This window comes from Pectinophora gossypiella, chromosome 13, assembly GCF_024362695.1.
Source record: "Pectinophora gossypiella chromosome 13, ilPecGoss1.1, whole genome shotgun sequence".
NCBI classification, from domain to species: domain Eukaryota; kingdom Metazoa; phylum Arthropoda; class Insecta; order Lepidoptera; family Gelechiidae; genus Pectinophora; species Pectinophora gossypiella.
In genome coordinates, this window is record NC_065416.1 from 7853333 (window position 1) to 7874786 (window position 21454).

General features: G+C 35.9%; 1 protein-coding gene across 1 annotated transcript; it reads right to left on the bottom strand.

Moving 5' to 3' along the window:
- Positions 1-2984: 2984 nt before the first annotated feature.
- On the bottom strand, positions 2985-19846 carry LOC126372053 (uncharacterized). Its single transcript, XM_050017571.1, has 5 exons — positions 19719-19846; positions 13479-13576; positions 6911-7069; positions 5262-5372; positions 2985-3686 (listed from the first exon to the last, which is right to left on the bottom strand). Exons 2-5 carry the CDS (start codon positions 13560-13562, stop codon positions 3600-3602), a joined length of 441 nt encoding a protein of 146 aa, XP_049873528.1. The 5' UTR covers positions 13563-13576; positions 19719-19846; the 3' UTR covers positions 2985-3599.
- Between the last annotated feature and the right edge of the window lie 1608 nt (positions 19847-21454).

Below are 21454 nucleotides of genomic sequence, written 5' to 3' on the forward strand. Positions count from 1 at the left end.
ATGTATGAAAAAATCTAAACTGCATAAGTATGCACTCCCACACACACAAAGATCTCTCTCTTATATAACACGCCACGCGGACGAAGTCGCGGGCAAAAGCTAGTATAAATTAAAAATGTATTTGTAAAAGATCTATTAGGTACCTATGTTATATTTTTCAAATTATGAAATGTGATCGTGCGTAAAACAGATTCGTAAATATCTCGTGGCGGTCTAGGACCAAATAATAACATGTAACAACGAATATAATCCAAACATACATACATACATACATAAACTCACGCCCGTAATCCCTAATGGGGTGGGCAGAGCCACAAGTAATCAAAGACAACTTGCAGCCACTGTTGATACGATGTCGTAAGCTGGATATGATGAGCCTTATGGTGATAAGGGATCAGCCTATCGCCCATAACATTAGTCCATCATGTTAGATGACACAATCCCTCTGTCGGTTTTTACGACATGCCCGGGAAGACAAGCAGCTGAACGTTTTCTATGTTTTTTATTTGCTCCCAGAACAGCATAGAAGCAATATCAAAGCATAATCCAAACAAACTTTTGTAATAACCTATATTATGTAGGTTTAACAACACTATGTTGATACCAGTATAAAAATTATGTAAAATATTGTAAGTAAGTTTATGTTTACTTGATGAAGTCAGACAATCATTTTCCTAGCTGTAAACAAGCATAAATATCCTAAGTAAATATTGTTCCAAATTTTACCCAGAAACAGACATTAAAAATCATCTAAAATGTTACGTTGTCACAATATTAATAAATGTTAACACCCTAGTGATTAGTTTCTATAAATAGGTATGCTTTGTAGCCAATGTTTATACTTAATGATTTGTGATGTTCCATAAGTGGGTTTGTAGATCTAAACCCTTATATTAACCTTTACCACCAACATATTAGAGTACACATAGCACATACCTTACACACGCAGATTATAGTACTTAAACGCCAATAAGTTATAAAAGGACAATGTATTGAAAATTATTAATAAAACTAGCTTTTGCCCGCGACTTCGTCCGCGTGGCGTGTTATATAAGAGAGAGATCTTTGTGTGTGTGGGAGTGCATACTTATGCAGTTTAGATTTTTTCATACATTTTTTTTCCTAATAACTCCCATTTTTCAAAATATTACAGCCAAAAATAAACTTTATATTTACTAAGGTATGCATGCATGCTAGATTGAATTAATTGATTGAATTGATTTTTTTTTAATTGATTGTTCATTGAGTTTTAATTTTAATACACACTTCCTCTCTTCCCTTCAACTATGCTGTGCCCTACAGGGTCCATGTTTTAGTTCCTATGCCTATGTAACACCCCATTGTACTACATGGAATGCAATAAATAATTTAATTGAATTGAAAACATCTATCTTACGCGGTTTCGATTTTTTCATACAAATGTTTTTTTCCCGGTAACTCCCGTTTCCGTGGGAATTTTGCAATAACCTGTTGCAACTAAGCTTTAAGTTAACTAAGGTACCTGCATGCCAAATTTCAAGCGTCTAACTTAAGCGGTTTAGATTTTTCATACAAAAGGATTTTCCCGCTAATTTCCGTTCCCGTGGGAATTCCGGGAATTCCTTTTTTAGTGTACCTCTACGGTACCTAAGCTATGTCCCTTCCAAATTTCAAATGCCTACGTTTAGCCGTTCAGGCTATGCGTTGATATGTCAGTCACTGAGTCAGTCAGTTTCTCCTTTTATTTAGATTTGATTTTTTTCATACAAATGTTTTTTTCCCGCTAACTACCGTTCCCGTGGGAATTTTGTAATATCCTGTTGCAACTAAGCTTTAAGTTTACTAAAGTACCTGCATGCCAAATTTCAAACATCTAACTTGAGTGGTTTAGATTTTTCATACAAAAGGATTTTCCCGCTAATTCCCGTTCCCATGAGAATTTCGGGAATTCCTTTCTTAGTGCACCTCTACGGTATCTAAGGTACCTGCGAGCCAAATTTCAAACATCTAACTTGAATGGTTTAGATTTTTCATACAAAAGGATTTTCCCGTTAATTCCCGTTCCCGTGGGAATTTCGGGAATGCCTTTCTTAGTGCACCTCCACGGTACCTAAGGTACCTGCATGACAAATTTCAAACGTCTAACTTGAGTGGCTTAGATTTTTCATACAAAAGGATTTTCCCGCTAATTCCCGTTCTCGTGGGAATTTCGGGAATTCCTGTCTTAATGCACCTCCTCGGTACCTAAGGTACCTGCATGACAAATTTCAAACGTCTAACTTGAATGGTTTACATTTTTCATACAAAAGTATTTTCCCGCTAATTCCCGTTCCCGTGGGAATTTCGGGAATTCCTTTCTTAGTGTACCTCTACGGTATCTTAGGTACCTGCATGCCAAATTTCAAACGTCTAACTTGAGTGGTTTAGATTTTTCATACAAAAGGATTTCCCTTCACTACTCTGCTCCTATTGATTGTAGCGTGATGAAAAGTATACTATAACCTGTCCAAGAGTGTGAAGAATAATTGTACCAAGTTTCATTAAAATCCGTCCAGTAGTTTTTGTTTCTATAAGGAACATACAGACAGACAGACAGACAGACAGACAGACAGACAGACAAAAATTTTACTGATTGCATTTTTGGCATCAGTATCGACCACTTATCATCCCCTGATAGTTATTTTGAAAAAATATTTAATGTACAGAATTGACCTCTCTACAGATTTATTATAAGTATAGATTATTTGAAAATTGAAAAATCTGATAAATTTAAAAACGGACCCACTAAAGTTATGACTTTTAAATTACGCGAATGGCTTATTACTAATAATTTTCGACATTTGCACGCTAATAATAATTAGCAGGATAGAAGGAGGAGCTCGAGATAGAATAAATGATTTCTGATTTCTGATTGATGAGGTTATTATACTTACTTAAAATATTTATAAAATGAAACTTCATTAATTGCAACAAAACTTTATTATTAATATAGATTAGTCCTTAACTTTACAATAAAGAAGACAAGTAAAAGGTACAATTTTAAAAGTAGATGTATGTGGCTTAAAAATACTTGATTAAGAAATTGGCACATTCATTGGTAGAATGGGAATGATTATAAGTTAGGCGATAAATTAAATTATGAATCATTGTATTGCAATTAAATAATGATACTTGAACGTTATTGTTAAGTAAAAAACTTATGCAGCAGATCCGGTGGCGCGTACAATCTTAGAATTAGAAGATGGAATTTACTAGATCGAAATCCACCAAAATCACCAAATATATTTTTTTAAAGCGGCACTAAAGTCACATTCAATTGGCTGCCTACTTGGTCATAGTCTTCCCTTCCCTTATGTTACAAAGTGCCTAGCTTACGGCCCTGCAGCCAAAAGCTTTCAATTCTTCTCTCTATTTACAAGTCAGTAGGTAAAGTGTTGCATATCATATACATATCAAATGTAAACTAAAACTGTCCAGATAAATATAGACAAATCAAATTTTGCTGGTAGTGTTTGTTTACATTCCAGGATATTTGTATTAAAAAATATTTAGCATATTGTATACCTGAAAGCAGGGTGGTTTATCAATATGTATGTGTGTTACAAGTGTGTGAACGGGTGTTAGAAGCACGTGATGGCGTTGAAGTAGCAACGCAACACGCGACCGTCCGCTCTGCCGACACCCTGCCCGCGCCGCTTCGGCGCAATCTGCAAACAAAACATTGCGTAACTGTACTTAGTAGGTAATTAATAACTCAACTTATGTACTTATACTACGCGCTATTATTTAGCATATGCAAGGGTTGAAAATCAATGTTGCCTTTTGGGTATATAAAAGCGATTATATTATACTCTGCCCTTTTTTCGGTTGACTGCGGCATCCATGTATATTTATATTCTTGATTTTTTTATTCTTAGGTTATGTAAATGATCTTGTTAAATTGTGTAAATAAGTATACATGTCGTGGTTAGTTCGAAATAAACGTTTTCACTATTATTAGCACCCGGGCGTTCTTTGGCGGGAAGCGGTTGTACTCGCATCCCTTCCGCATCGTGCCGAATTTCTATTTGACTAAGCGCGTAATCGTTCGAACATCACGAAATTCCCGCCCCGAAATTTTATCTAAATTACCCCAGTGTGCAACAAAAGTTGATACTCTTTTTGACCCAACTTTATTGACTTACCTACAACTTTACTTTTTTCAAAACAAGTTTCTTCAGTCCCCTGTGGGTTCGTATGACTGATATAATTGTAATTAGTGACTAATATAAAAATACCTATGACTTTCAAAATGTAAGTAAATCGAATACGTTGGCATCAGCAATTACTTAAAACGTAAAGTGGTGTTAAGTATATAAATTTTCTTGATCACTATTTTGCGTACAGCAAAGAGAAAAGTATTCAAAACACGATTTGATAAAAACAAGTAAAATTGCTTAAGCTGGTATGAAAATATTTTACGATACCATATTTCTTAATGTTACCGAAGATTTTTCTTATATAAGTAGGGCAAAGTTTTCAGAAATTGTTTTCGTCTAAAAATGTAAATTCTTAAATATAAGAAACACCTACTCTTATCAAAACTTACAAAAATCTTTTGATCTTCGTAATATAATTCAATTTATGTGCAATTTCGCCACGAGCCAGAGTTATACGTTAGCTTATTTGCTATTTGTGACGCTCGCTATGAAACAACCTATACAACTTTCGTCAATAGCTTAGTATTAATATTAAAAGCTGTTTTCCTGGTAAATATTATATTTTTATATGCGCTCTTATTTGTAAAAAAGAGCTGATGAGGAATCAACGTGACATAAATTTTAGCTAGGAATTCTACATGTTTACGTGACTTATTAGATTTAATTCGGATAGCATTTGCTAAGTCCATTTACTTTATCAAAAGAGTTAAAAATTTTTTTTTCTTCACAATAATTGACTAGCTATTATTACTAATTTCTCTAATATGTCAATCAACCAATAAAACTAAAGCATGTTGATGTTAATTGGGTAGTTTCCTAGGTCAAAGATAAATTATGAAATTCTGATGATGATAAAGGTAAGAATAAACATTTTCTTTTTTATTTAACTTCTTTATGAATTTCAATAAATAATAATGTAATAATAAGTGCGACATTTTGTCACGTTTTTCTATGACGTCACAGATCGCTTTTTCATACAAATTCCGTAGTAATTTCGTGTTTTGAGGTTTAGTAAAAAGTAACTGATTTGACTAGTTGGAAACTACCCTATTCAGTAATGATATGGCAAATGGAAATAATGACCTTATCGTCGTCTAGGGCAGCAATGTGTAGCGGCGCGGGGTGGGGCTCGTATACGAAGTCCCGGGGCGCGGGCGCAGGCGCGGGTACTCCGACCTCGCTGTACAGAGCCATCTGCGGATCACAGCCCGACTACACTACTCTACTTCCTACTTCATACAAATTGCTAACAAGAAAGTAAAAAAAAAGATCAAATAGCTCCATCAACGCGCGGTAGAGTAGCGTGGCAGATGTTGCTTCATCATCATCAATTTAAAAGCCACGCTCATACGCCGTCTGATTTATTGTTATGGCAACATTTTCGTTTTTAACTAAATAAATAATAACTGTTTCTTTCTAAATTAAAAGCATAGCCGACTAATCCATAAATCTATTATCTTAGAGAATCTATCCACACGCTGTTTCTTGTGATTTCCCATTTAATGAATCACGGAAACCTAGTTTAGCAAACAACGTATCCAGTCGAATTAGCAATGCGGTGGCAAATCCCGTTCATTCGAATAATCCTAGTTGCTACGTTAAGAACTTACTGCATATTTATGTATCGCAAATACCTATAGTATTATTACCTATAAGCGAAGCATGGTTGCATAATATTATAGTTACTTACAGGTTTTTATTTTTTTCACAGTTTATACTAAACCAACTTGAAAAAAGACCTATCTAGAGGTAGGTGTATATTTAGAGGTACTTAACTGAGTAAGCAAAAATGCTGTAACTGTGTAACTTGCCAATGATTTGAGTAACCTAACGTTTGAAATAGGTTTATAACAATATGTATTGGAGGTCAAAAGCACGATAGTATAATAAAAATAGACATAATACATAAAAAATATCCGACTGAATATAGTGAAAGCTTGTAAATAAGTAAGTATATATATAATGCGACGGCCCTCTTGTCCCATTTTCCCGGTTCTGTGGGTATAAAGCTTAAGTGTGTAGTCGTAAGGCCTATAGTCATGCTGTAATGGAAATATTGAAATAACAGTGGCCCTGATTCCTGCAGACACCTCCTAATTTTATTTTCAGTTATACCTGTCATTTTCTTATCCACCGAAAAGGAAAAGGATGGATAAATGACAGCTGTTAATTTTAAAATGAATGAGTGAATGAACGAATAACTCAGGCGAATGTAATAGGAAGCCCACGTCTAACGGGTTGCATTTACCCTTTAGACTTGATTCTCTTGGGTTATTGGGCAAAGTAAATTTTGAGAGGGTTGTTTAAATTTCTGCCTACTTAATATTGACGTGTGTTCCATAAATTTTATACCTGTCGATTACCCGCCCCTTTCTTTTCAGTGGGTAAGGAAATGACGAAAAGAAAATGACGTTTGTTTTCGAATTTATATTTGTATCATAAATTATTATCATTTATCACATGCTCAGCGGTGAAGAAGAACATCGTGAGGAAACCCACATTCCCGAGAAATGCTTATTCGGAAGTATGTCACCTAATCCAGTATTGGGCAGGTTTTCCCTTCACGGGTTGGAAGGTCAGATTGGCAGTCGCTTCTGTAAAAAACCGGACCTGTCAAATCGTCAGGTTAGGTAAGCGGACCCTGTGCAAACGGGATAATGCTAGTGGAATGATGGGTAAGAAAATGACGTATAGTGTGTACTGTAATTAGCATCGACAATACTTATACTAACCATGTCATTGCCAACATCATCAAGGCCGGCGATGCGCAGCGGCGCGGCGCGGGGCCCGTCGCGCTCTGGCCGCTCCCCGTCCTCGTGCAGGGCCTTCTGCAGAGCCATCAGCAGACGATCCAGCATCAACGCAGCTCGCTTCTGTGGCACCACCACTTGCTGGAATACCGTTATCAACATTAAACCGAGAAGGTTCCAGGAAAGTAAGAGTTTGCATATAACCGCACCGCGTTGGCGCCCAGTTTTCTACGTGACACGCTGTATACCAATTCACATAACATAACATAAGCTCACGACCATATCTCAATTGGGGGTAGTCAGAGGTACGATAAGGTGCAAAAGTCCAATCAGTATCTTGCAAAGTATTAAATTAACTGGTTGCACTTAAGACAAAAACATAAATTTTATAATTATGACAACTAATGATTCATACCACCACTGGTTACAAATAATTCACTGGGCTCGGTGACTGCACTTTTACTCTTTGATTGTACATGCATCGCAAGATGAACTAAGTGCCCACACTTCACCTAACTTTTTGTTAGACTAACATAGGTGGTGAGCCGTATCGTTGTTTATATGGTCGATACAACTGTGATAGTGAAAACTGCACTTTAACTGCAAGATAAATTAATAACTCATTGGTGCAAGTCCGGACAATTCGGCATATTTCCCCTGTCTATGTCGGGGCTTCGGCGCAAACGTCGGTTCAATGTCATTCTTTACTACCCTTCTAGACTATATTATTATTTCTACATTTAATTGTACAAACACAACCTACGAGGAAAATATTTTTATGAAGACCATTTAATTCTGTTAATATTTTTTTAAGTACTTATAATGTATTTTATCCTCAAACAACGTCAAACATGCAATTTAATTTCAAACATTATTTCAAAACACGGAACACTAAAACCTAAACATTTTTAACAAACACTGGAGCTAAAAGAATATTAAATTTTTAATCATGATCACAAAGTAGAATTTGTTTTATAATACAAAAAGCTTAATAAAAGTCAAATTCTGAAACAGTTTTTTTTTTATTTGTAAAATTTAGCTTTAACTTTACAAATAAAAAAACCCATTTAGAAGATATTTTTTTTATTAATACGCAAATCTACTAAGGAATACTAGTACTGTGAGTACGTATACATAACCAGCCTATATACGTCCTACTACTGGGCACAGGCCTCTCCTCAATCAACCGGAGGGCACATGGAGCATACTCCAAGTGCGCAGTCATGACTAATATCATGTACCCACTTTAGAACCCTGTCTCTCTATTATATTTGACATTTAGCGAGAGTTACGGTTTAATTCGTCAAAAAAGTTAATGTGACATGGTGTCAAAATGTATACATATTAGTACTCGTGACCGTACGTATAAAGCACGTTAATTCACCGATTTCAGTAATGTGTCCGTTAGAATCTAACTATGTAACTACCTACCTAATCTAATACACATATAAGCCACTGACCATCAGTCGCTACCTACAACACAGAAGTTTGTTTATTACGATGAGCTAAGAAAGTGGAGCAGAAAATACGTTGTCGAGATATCCTGACGATGGATGGTGTTTGGTTATAATGCCATATAAGTAGTGGGTGAAATTAGATTAAGTTACCTACGCATCTGTCTCATAAAATTAACACGATACAAAGCTAATAAGACCTATTAGGAGGAAAGGATAATGGGACAAAGGGTTGAACAACGGTTCGGGAGGGGGGGAGGAAAGCTTAGTTCTATGAACTTATAATCATACTTACATAAAATTGCAAGTTCCTTTTTAAGAAAACCTATTTTGAGTGACCTCTATTTTTCCTTCTCCCTGTCCGTGGCATAACATACATTTCTTTTTGAATCCATTCGTAATCATAGTAAAAGGATTTACAACTTACGTTTGATGTTTCTGCAGACAGACTAGACTAGACACAGTCCGAACACTCCGTACAAAAATCTTGTTCTTACCGTGTTGTCTACTTACCGCGTAAGTAAGAGCGAGACAGCCAGTACCTGCGCGCTCCTTTACTCCTTAACGACTTACGACCATTTAGAGTAAAAAGGACCCAGCGAGGGGGTGGGGTACATCTAGTTTGGCACCCATACGAATTAGTGGGGGGCGGAGAGTGTCCATTCTATACGAGTATGTAGTATTACTCTTTATTATATGGCCTAGATACAGTATTTACATCTTTCGGTTCTCTACATTAGCCTGAATATAAACAGGACAGACTTCCTTTCATACTTCGTATTGATGATGTAGCTAACTATATTACGTCACTCGAGGAAGCTCTTTTCTTGTAAATGCAATCTACGTAAAATTAATAAAGAGCAACAAGATGTCAAACTATGTAGCTCTGGTTAAGTGCCCTTAAAATATGTCTCTTACATATACAGCCTACATACGTCCCACTGCTGGGCACAGGCCTCCCCTCAATCAACCGGAGGGGGTATGGAGCATACTCCACCACGCTGCTCCACTGCGGGTTGGTGGAGGTGTTTTTACGGCTAATAGCCGGGACCAACGGCTTAACGTGCCCTCCGAAGCACGCAATCATCTTACTTTTTCGGACAATCAGGTGATTCAAGCCTGAAAAGTCCTTACCAAACAAAGAACAGTCTCACAAAGTGATTTCGACAATGTCCCCATCGGGAATCGAACCCGGACCTATAGATCGTGAACCTAACGCTCTAACCACCAGACCACGGAGGCTGTTAAACCACTGAGGGTGTTAGTGTACCCTACACAATGACTGGCATAAAAAACATAACATAGACAGCCTATATACCTGCCACTGCAGGGTCACTTCTACTACGCTGCTACGAGTACGCTGTGGGATGGTAGACGTGTTTTACGGCTAATAGACACTTACATACAGATGTACCTATGTGGTATTAGGTCTGGCAAAGCAAAGGCTGCTTTGAAGAAATAGCAAATACAGGAAAAAAAATCTAGATACATAACATGTATTAGTAAATTATAATATCCGATTCCGAAATCAAATGAGGTAAACTAATGTAGGCGGCCCTTTCTGTAGCTAAAACCCACGTTACGCAAGACAATATGCCTATTCATAGAATCGACGTGTTTTACAGGAAATTGTACAAACGCAGCAATGCGTATTATTTGTAAACAGTCTCATACGTAATACCTATGTAATGCCAATTTATAAGGATCGAGTTCGCTTTTCAGAGAAAAGCAACTTCCAAAAACCGTTAAAGGTGTGTCTCTATACCTCGTAAATGACGAATTCATAAAATAAATTCAATGCCAGTGTTAAAACTGGGCGCGTTTCCACTCCTCCTCCGGTACTAGAGGACTATTTTTTGTATCATCATCACCAGCCCACTAACGTCCCCACTGCAGGGGCACGGGCCTTCCCTATGGATGGATAGGGAGATTTTTTGTATACATACTTTTATTTACTTATTTTTTTATTTATTTAATATTCGGAGAAACAACAGCTATAATTAACATAGTAGCATCTTATAGTAAATACAGAAAGCCAATTATAGTTCCTCGCGGATAGCAAATTGATAAGACCAAAAAGGTATGTATACACAATACATAAAATCACGCGTATTTCCCGTTGGAGTAGGCAGAGACCTTTTTGTTTTGGTTTTCCCCGAATGGTAAGGCAAAGGGAACTTTATTATTAAATATTCCGATATAAACAATGTCGAGAATGTTTTCCGGCTAAGTTAATGCGATCATTAACCACAAAACACCATTTCGTATTAATTATTTAGATTATTCAATGCAGACAGCAACTGTCCCGTTCTCGTTCCCGCCAAAAAGTCCTAGGCAGAAACTACGGAATTCCACTTACTACGATCCTGACACACTTTCGCTTCTTCCTTTTTTTTGACGTGACTTATTGTAGATTTGCCGCAGATGGCATTAACTACTTGGCCGGACAAATGGGGAGCGCTGAAGGCTCTCACCCGGTACAACGTTTAAGACAACAGGCCTGAGGGTGCCCAGTTGGGCGCGAAACTCGGCTCAGGGCGTCGTCTGAGAGGAAAAATATTTGAAAGAATTAATCGACCCTGGTGGGTCGATAGCGATAAGCGCTGAATGAGGGAAATCGTCGACCACGCCGGCGGGGTCGGTATCGGGGTCCTGAAGTGTTTGGTGTCACGAGCTGATTGGCTGCCTCTATGGCTAGAGTAATCGGGTCGTCGGGATCGTATATTACGTCCTTCGGACGCCGATACTTTTCTTCGCTTCTTCCACTCTCATCAAAAACTTCATGAACGCTCGCCGGTTTTATTGTAAGTATTTAGATAGTAAATTAGCTAAGCATTATTTGAACGGCAAAAGTGTTCGTGTTTTGTTTTGTTTCAATAGACGGCAACGACTCGAGGTAATTTCCGCCATCTTTAATATCCCATAGGAGAAAGCAGTTTGTATGGCGTCGGAAAGAAAATTGCATCCAGAATATTGCGTGGAGGTTATTACAATGCCTAGTATCTAATTACATATTGTTGTTTACGTGAAATAGGAAGTCATTTTTAACTAAGTAATCAAGAAAAATATGTTTTTTTTAATACATCAATCAAAATGAGGGTCTTTTCAGGCTACATTCACCGAAAACAATATACGATAGGCGTTGTTCAGTTTTAAACGTGATAATTAGCTATTTTCTCATTACTCTACTCTCATTTCTCGGGTACAAAATTATTCCAAAATCCAGCTATATAATAGTATAATACAATGTAATGGCAGAAGCATATACAGGGTGTCCCAGAATGAGTAAATCAAATTGCTATGGGAGATAGCGGGGCTAATGTCCTATAAGATGTGCTAAATGTTTTTTTTTTAAATACATAGCCTTTACAAAATGTATTTTTTTCTAAAAACCTAAAAAAGCCTGTTTTTTTGTACATTTTTGTCTCCCAAAAGACATGTTTAACATCAATTGAGTTTCATTTTGTCTCATATTATTTGTGAATGATTGCTTCATGATAATTTGCATGCAGTTTTATAAAATATTAACTTATTTAGCAATTTGTTTTTAAAAAAAATTCGGCATCAATTTTTTTTGCTAAGTTTGACCTGCTGTGGTATAAAAAATGTATGAGCGATGTTGAGCAAATTAGTGTAAAAACTTGCCCATTTAATCTCATATAGTAACATTCATGTAATTTGTTAAAAAGCCATAGCATTCTGGGACACCCTGTATAAAAATATTTGTTGCTTGATACTTTGATCACATTATGTAGGTATAGAATAATGTCGCTAATATAGGTATATATTGCTTCTCATTAAATTTTGATCAGAATAATACAATAATACGTGGAAGATGTAATTAACTGTGCCTGGGTGTAATAAAAAGGGTCATCATTTATACCCAAAAACGAAGATGACAGATGCATATATCTGTTATCTAAAACTGTACAGCGCCATCAGAATCTATATTGATTTTTTGCTGTTATTATTATTTTTAGGAACGTACCCTAAAAATCTCTCATTGAATATTCTCATAATATCTCTTAGTAGGTTAGTTGTAGGAGATATAGAAAGAAGGACAAGCAAAAATATATTAAGTACCTATTAGAGGGTGCTTAGTAACAATACAATACCAATTAAACTTACTTAGACAAAATGACTATCACCATTCTAACAAATTGACGTTTCATGATAACAACCCAGTTTATTTTTACCCTACTGCGGGGATGCAAAAAGGAGGGTTATGTGTTTGACCACTTCGTATATATGTGCGTATGAACGTCTGTTCCAACCTAACTTCTAAACCATCGTAATGTAACATATGAGGTATCAATAGAAGCGTTTTGATTGTCGGACGGTTATAAGATACGTGACGTCATGTTATATTAGTGGCGCCCGCTGGAGGACATAAACTAAGGACGAAAAAAATGCTTTTTTCGAAAGATATCTTTCTTGTATTTGGTATCAAATGAAAGGGCTTATTTCGCACATTTCAAATATAAACAACAATACACAACAACAAACAGTCACTCAGTCAACATTTTTTCCGTAGTCGGGTTTTAGTTTTTAAACTTTAATTTTTATTATACGGATGACTCTCGCTCCGGTTCGTTCTTGGAGCAAAGGTTGACCATTGCTATTCAGCGCGGCAATGCGGCGAGCGTTATGGGCACCACCGGGAACGGTCAGGGGCGGGTTATTTATGGACTAAGTTTTCTTTAATAATTTTATTGTTAAATTGTATATGTGACGAATTGTATTAGTATACAAATAAATACTGTATTTTTATTATTATACTCACTATAGAAACAATAATTTGCTACTCTTGTGATTAATTATTTCAATAGCCAGAAAATGCCCTGGTGGAGATAAAAAGGTGTTCGTAGGTGGAACGGTCATCACGGTCACCTTTAAATTCTGACGTCTCTAATAAACATGACGACTAGACTAGACCAAGATCAGAGGATCGAAAAACATACATTAACGTCAATAGCTCAAGTTCATAAAACGATATCGAATTTCCGAGTTACCTTCAGACAACCTGTGACTCCATGAGATAATCATATCACATGTCATGTTAAGAAATGTGAGATTATAAGCTATTTTTTACTTACTGTGTATCCATCGTAAGGTGCAGAAAGTGTAGATAACGCCGATGAGAGGGTCAGTAGAAGAAGGGGTACTGAGCTGGACATCATCCTTCATGCATCACCTGCGGAAAATTAGTTGTTGAAGAAAATCTTAAAAAAACAAAATTTAGGTACTTATACATGTTAATTCCTGCAGACGCCATCTAATTTTATTTTAAGTTATACCTGTCATTTTCTTATTCGTTGAAAAAGAAAGGGACGGGTAATCGGCAGGCATACAATTTATGGAATACACGTCAATTTTGAGCAGAAATCTAAAACAACCGTCTAAAAATTTTACATCGGACAGAATTAAGTAGACAGCACGTCAAACGGAATGCATACCAGTCTATTTTATTCGCATGGGTTATTCATTCATTTTAAAATTAACTTGTTGACAATCATCCGTCCCTTTAAATCCGTAACTTAAAATAAAATTAGAAGGTGTCTGCAGTAATCCAGGTACCTACCGGACGGATGAAAAACCTGACGTATTTTGCGCGCTCGAAAAATATGATTCTCTTTTTTGTGTTTCATAAAAAGTTTTTATTACTAATATGCATATATGATGAACCATCCTACTAAAATTCGGGCCAACTGGTACTTTAAATTTTTAGTTCCCTACGTAAAACGTACTCGTTTATTATGTATTAATACCTACAAGCAACTGACGTCCATCGCAGTTTAAAAATACTTACTTGTGTTCTGTATGGTGTGGTTACGAAAGTTGGGAAAGTCTAAAGAACTATAAAGTGATTCTCAACATCTCAACTAGGTTATTTTTTAGGATTACGTAGCCAAATAGCAAAAACCGCCGCTTTAAAACCGCTTTTATTTAATGTTTTATTATATAAGCTGTTGGTGTAAGTACCTTTTTTTATTAATAAATCCATTCCATCCACCATTTTTTTCCGAAACTATAAAAACTATACAACAAAACTTGAAACGACTTAGGTACAGTCTTAAACTGGGCCCAGGGGCGAGTTTCCCTTTCCTAATTTGATAATAGGTATCTGGGCCCACTATGATTCAGTTGTTGCTTAGTAAATACATAGTTGTATTCTGTGGACCGCATTAAGATTTTCTTTCTCTGGATAAGTCTTCAAATATGATATTGAGGCTTCTAAAACCATGCAAACTTCCACAGAAAATTGGTTTGAACGAGATTTTTAACGGCAAAGTCAAAGCCTTCATTAAATTATCTTAGTAGTGTGTGTGTTCTTTGTTGACATATTTCTTGAAATAAATAAATCATTATTATTGTTTTTTAAACTATAGTTTATCTCCTCTTTCGGAGGGTATTTACCAGAGACACGGGTCACAGACCAAGTGCCACTGGAAGGAGGGTATAATAATTACGTATCTGTGCGTTCAGTCATGATGTCAATGTCGGAGGATAGGAATTTGCGTACTATCCAACAGGTGTTAAGGATGGCTGCTTTCTGCATGATGACATACGTGTTGGCAGGGAGGCCTAGCATTTTCAGACTGTGGTGTAGGTGTTTGGGAATCACCCCCGTGGTGGAGAGTACCAGGGGTACAATATATACTTTTTTTAAATTCATTATTATTATTATTATTTTGTTAACCCCCGAGGACGCAACGCAGAGACAGGTGTTATAAGTTGCATCCCTTTATTTATGTATCGTAGCTCCAGAACGGATGGTCCGATTTCTATGCAGGTTTGATAGTTGGTATTTCAGGGTCTGACGATGATCAGGAAGGTCATAGGAACCCCGAATTTGAGTTAGTTTGATTTATTTTGATGAGCATTCTGGCCAAGTGGGTATGGGTGGGTGAATTCAGGGTGTGATAATGACCAGGTGGCAATTTGTACGGAATCCTTGGTGCGCGAGTGAGATTCGTACTTGTCCGGCTTTTTTGCACTGTTTCTTAACACCTGACGCTGAAATCTTAAAAGTGTCTTGCTGAAGGTTCTTGGATTTTAGATCAGCGCGTCAAATATAACGTAACTAGAAAAGTGTTGAGACTGAATATTTATTGGATTGCTTTTTTTCTAGAAAATAGTACTCAGCAATTAGCCAATTTTTTAATGCATTAAAAATCACACCCGTGATTCATATTGGTGTAGGTATTACATATTAACCATTTGCTTTAAAAAAAACAGCGGTCCTTTCAGTATTTATGGTGTCTGTTTACTCAAGGTGATCCCATAAGACGATTTTTAAGACATCCTCTGAAACATGTTTCTTTCAAAGTATTTATTTTTGTCCCATGTTCGTAACTAAAGTGTTTATATTATTCCATTTTTTGTATATGGTACTTAAACGTATTTTCCCAGAAATCGTCCCCTGACCTCAAAGGAGGCTAATTGTGTTTCAATAACCCGATATTTGGTATTATAGTGACATAGGAGCGTGACAGTGTTAAGTCGCAAACAACGACGCGGTGTCAAAAACTGATCCTCTGTGGCCTTATTGAGAGGGGGATGACAAGCTACTTACTGTGCTACTTTACCAAGGATAACGCCGGGAATAAACCCGTGACTTACAAACAACCACGTGTGGCCTTGTTTTGAGAACTTTCCTAAAATTGAAGCGATCAAACTACCGTGTTACGTTTACAAGGAATCTATTTCATTTAAAGTAACGTAATATATTTGTAATGTAACAAAGTTAGATTGTTTATATAGGTATACGATGCTCCTTTCTTTTCTCTAGCTATTTATGTATAAAATAATATTAACCTGCTTTGAAATGCTGGATATATAATCCCTCTCTATGATAATATGACTTTCAAATTCAATAATTTTATTGCATATCACAAAAGGACTCACGGGTTACGATACACTACACAGTTAAATAACAAATTTTGATGCATTGTAAATTATCTTTTAAATATTTGTAAATTAGAACTATCTTTTAAATATTTTTCCATGCAGAAATTGTGGAAACACCAATCCTCCGGAACTCCCTACCTAAGTCAACTAAGCTCGACTTTGCATAAATCTATCTTTGTACAACAACAGTCACAGTGTATATATTATTATCGAGCTTTAATAACAGCTTTAATTTTATATGTTAAAAATAACATGTAAAGGTTTTTTTTACATTATTTGTTATTTTACTAATTTTACATTATTTACCCAAACCCTTTAATACTTGTTTTTCCTGTGCCTTTTTAAGGATTCCTTTTGTTTCTTTGTTCTGTGACAGTTACAAAAATCTTATTGTCCAAATTCTAACGAACAGTAACAAGTAAATTTTCGTATAAAATAAAAACTTAATTAAAAGTTTAAATATTGCCATAAATTAATAGGCAAATGCAAACGACTGTTTAGTGACTTTCCTTGATTACACGCGCAGAAAACGTGGAAGGATATTCCTGTTTTTAAATTAAGGATGAGATTCCAATGACCGATATAATTAACTCGATATGAGTGCCTAATGCGTATCGTCAATCGACTATTGTAAGAATGGGTACCCATGTACCTACCTATACCATTATAGGAGCTGTTTGAAAGGTCGGCAGAGGAAATTTATTCCTAGTTATTACGACTAGTGAACATACTACATGTCTTTTATATCATATACAGATTATACAGATACTATATACTTACCTCCAATTACTTATAAAGTAGCCCTCTGAAGTGTTTTATTTAGAGCTAGATTACCAATCCACCTGACAAAATTCTCACTGTATCTAGTATATTATATACTCATCATCATCATCGCGTCCAAGCCGTGTCCGGCGACGGCGATTCCTAAACGTCTATCCCAGGTCGTTGTTATGATAGGCTCTAATTCGATACTCGTCGTTGCCAATTTAAAATCTATTATGTGCAATTGGGTCAATTTTACAGAAATAAAAAAATACTTCTGCTTGATTTTTTTTATATGACTTGTGTGATAAAGATAATTCATATTTACTTACGTACATAAGAGTTTGTACTGAATGTTTTAGGAACAAAATACTATTCGATCCTGACAAGAAAGAAATATGGCGAGGGCGACACATAAGAGCTTTCAAATTGGCGATGACGTTATAATATAACATATTGTATCCAGATGTCTGTTTATCATTGCGCGGCACACTAAAATTACGGATTTTTTTAAAGTGTTTACTAAACAATTTTGATAAACTAATGAACCAATATTGATTTAATACTTACTAGAAATGTAACCCACCTCCAAGCATTTTTAATTTAAGTAAACGCCGTAACGCAGCACGCCTTACTATATGTTGTTATACATGCATAGCAAATGCCTCGCCACGAATATGAAGTGGTATGCAACACAGGGCGTGCGCCGCTCATGCCTCGAGATGTTTTTATTCGGCTTTAACATTACGTCCCACCGCAAGCTGATACATAAACTCACGTATGTTATCTGTAAGGTAGTTAGAGCCACAATGTTTTTCACTCTTTTGGAGTCTTAAGGTTAGAGACATATGACCAAGAATGTACAGCACTAACTTAACGTTACATTCTCATCCCGCCTACATATCCACTTTTACACAAAACATGACCGGTGACATGCGATGATAAGCAGCATGGCCCTTCACTATTATTGTCATTAATATTATTTTCAAATTTACATTATTTTTCTGAACATGTCCCAAGTAAATTTATCCCTTGAAGGATGATATAAATGATAAAATAATTCTCTCTCCGACTCGAAATAATCTCCCAATATCATGTTTTTTTATTGAGCTTATTTTAATTTACTTCTGTAGCTTCGTGGCTGTTTAGATGTCTTTTTAATAAGTTTATCTTCTGAATTGAGTCTCAATTAAAGAGTGCGACTCAAGACGACTATTTATTATAATTATATTTATGTATTATTTAAGTAGATAAGTATATAGTATTTCTTATATGTGAAATAAGTAAGTAGGTAAGTTTATTTACTAATTTGTAAATTCTGTGCCTTTCCACGTAAAATCGCCACTTACGCCATACAGGGTTGCCTGGACGAGATCTGTTTTAGAGATAAGCCAACCTTTTTTTACATCTTGCCTTTTTTGTTTTATTAATCTGTACAATAAAGTTAAACAATACCATTACGAATTTAAAAGGACACTTGCGTACGTACGGAGAACGTTCTTGGTTTTTTTCACCAGACTGCCCGGATTATGTGTTTCGCACGTACTATTTATATGTGTGGATTTATCTTTCCCTCGAAACATTTCAACACCTAGATGGATTTTTATGACTGAGGATAGATTCGTCTTAACCGTCCGTTGGTTATAGGCTAAGTTTTTGTTTCAGAAATTCATAATGGCGGTCATAAAATACAAAATGGTGGTATAGAGATGAGAAGCTCGGTGAGGCGTGGGCGTTAGTTCTTCTTATGATGAATGTACCTCTGACTACCCTAATTGGGATATAGTCGTGAGCTTATGTGTTGTTATGACGAGATGAGAAAAATATTTGCTACTGTAGCCCGCCAATCTTTAAATCCTCCTCCGTCGAACACTTTGTGACACGATGCTGCCCCACGCTGGGCGCCATTTACTCATACATAGCTACGGTGTCACATAATTATAATATATTTTTTTTATTTTACACACCATATTTCACTCAATATGGCACTGCATTTCAGTGGATAGGCCTTTCAAAATGAAGGTGATATTTTCTAGACTATTTTTCAGTCAGAAGCTACGGTAAAATATAGCACAACCTAAAAGTAAATATTAACCTAAACCTAAATGTTAACCCACAGTTGTATAAATAGGATCTTTAGCTAAACTGTAACTCTAACGTTCATAGACTATATGCTTCATAAAAATAGTGTTACTAGATAGGGATTAGGGACTAAGACTGAAACACAAGTTAACTTATGTTAAGTTATTAATACAATCATAATTTAAACACAACAATGATTTACCATAAAATAAACCAGAAATCAAAAACCCGACAGCGTTAAAAGCGAATTTAAAAAAGAGAAACAAGATAACGTTGGAAAATTGTAAGTAAAGTGTGTAATGGATGTTACCATAAAAATAGAGAAACTTACTTTTTTAAGTGATCGTAGCTGAATTGCCAAATTGTTTTCTGCTAATTCTGATAATTAGGTACTTCGGGGTACCTACCAGAAACACCTAAATAATTGACCTTAGATGGGTACCTAATTTCTTCAATTAAAGCATTCTAATCATATAATCACGCACAGAATAACATTCTCAATTTAAACAGACACACGCAATCAATTATATTATTTGAAAAATCATAACAAATGGCACATTAACATTAAAATACCTACTTACCTACAATATATAACGAGAAGATCACACGTGTACGGGTACTTTACGGTCACAAGTCACAAGTTTGCGTGTCGTAAGTGGTAGTAGTTGTACCGAGTGGCAGCGAGCGTGAGCGTCGCAGTTCAAGCAGCTTCTAGGGCTATTTCCTCGCCGCCCTAGCCTTTTTATAACGCCGCCCTCAGCCACAGACTGCGTTGCACCGTGTACTCGTAATTGCTAACTTTGATACTTCAATAAATCTATTAAGTATAGTACCTACGTCATACGAAGCTATATATCATTATGTACAATGCTAATTAAACTCAGATATATATAATGTTTCAATGTTGTGTGTTTTAATGTTTTTTGTTGTGTTGTTGTTTGTTTAATGTTGTTGTATGTTTAGAGGAGGCCTATACCCAGCAGTTGGTGGACACAGGCTGAGTGACATGGATATAAATGTTTTTACCTTGGGCCTTTGTTGGCTCAATAGTAACCCTGACACCAGGGGTGATGAGGTTAGTACTCTATCTCACAACCCACACGATATAAGAAAAAGATAATGTTTTTTAGTTCATTTCAGTTAATTTCAACGCGTCGTGTACCTTTCACGATGATAAGCAATAGAAGAGGTGAATAAGTAGGTAGGTATAATTTATGTATATGTTTTTCAATACTCCCATGGTCGAGGTCCCTAGTATCTCTCGAAAGTTGGCGACATACATAAGTTCTAACTAGATATTTGCAAAAAGCTAAAAGACTAGGATATTTTTGCGTTAACATTAGTGATATTGATTGATTACGAGTAGAGAGAGGCAGAATGTACCTAAATCATTCTAAATAATTAAAAGACATATTATAAGTACTTATAAATATTCGCGTGCGTACGGAAATCTTGATCGGTAAGTGGCACCTGAATAGGTAGGCCAGGTGCGCACTACGAATCGAATCAACGAGATCAGACTGACTTTGAAAATACTTTTAAAACACGTAGTGCGTACGTGTTTTTCGCCGCGGCATAATGTCGCACTGTAATTCTGTATCAAACAGTTTTAAATTGTATTGCGCGCACTTGACGGCAAAGCCGCCGCAGCGGCGCAGTATTACAGTGCGATATTAGGTATGCCGCTGCTCTTTTCTGCCGCGCGGCGAAAAACTCGTAGTGCGCGCCTGGCCGTATTGTTCAAGTATAAAGTTAATAAAGGAAAAATACTGAATCGAATCAACGAGATCAGACTGACTTTGAAAATACTTATAAAGCATAATGAGGATATTTCCAGGCTACGTTCCCCAAAAATAATATAGATGACGCTGTCGAGATATAACGTGATAATTGCCTATTTTCTCATTACTCTGGTACATAATTATTCAAAAATACAGTGTAATGGTAGAAACATATATAAAAATAATTATTTTGCATATATAAAAATATTTAGATTACATTATATACATATAGAATTATGTTGCTACCTATATTGCTTCTCTTTATTTTGATCATTGAGTAGAACATGTCTTTGAGCCTGGGTGTAATAAAAAAGATAATATATTATATTGTCTGTTATCCACGAAGTTAGAAGGTTAAATAAAGGAAAATCTGTACAGCGCCATCTATATTGTTTTTGAGGAACATAGCCTGGAAAGCCCGCCATTACTTTTGTTTTTATTTCATATTAAACATGAAGTATCTATCATGATCTTATTATCGATAAACTTTGTTGATATTATTTGATAAACGTTGATAAGGTATTAAAAATATATTA

What these genes read in the sequence shown, in the direction of transcription:
- LOC126372053 (XM_050017571.1), bottom strand. Translation starts at nt 13,562, where the DNA reads ATGATGTCCAGCTCAGTACCCCTTCTTCTACTGACCCTCTCATCGGCG. An exon ending in ATGATGTTGGCAATGACATG is followed by an intron (nt 5,373 to 6,910) that starts GTTAGTATAAGT and finishes TGTGATCCGCAG; the next exon opens with ATGGCTCTGTACAGCGAGGT. An exon ending in CTGCCCTAGACGACGATAAG is followed by an intron (nt 3,687 to 5,261) that starts GTCATTATTTCC and finishes TTTTGTTTGCAG; the next exon opens with ATTGCGCCGAAGCGGCGCGG.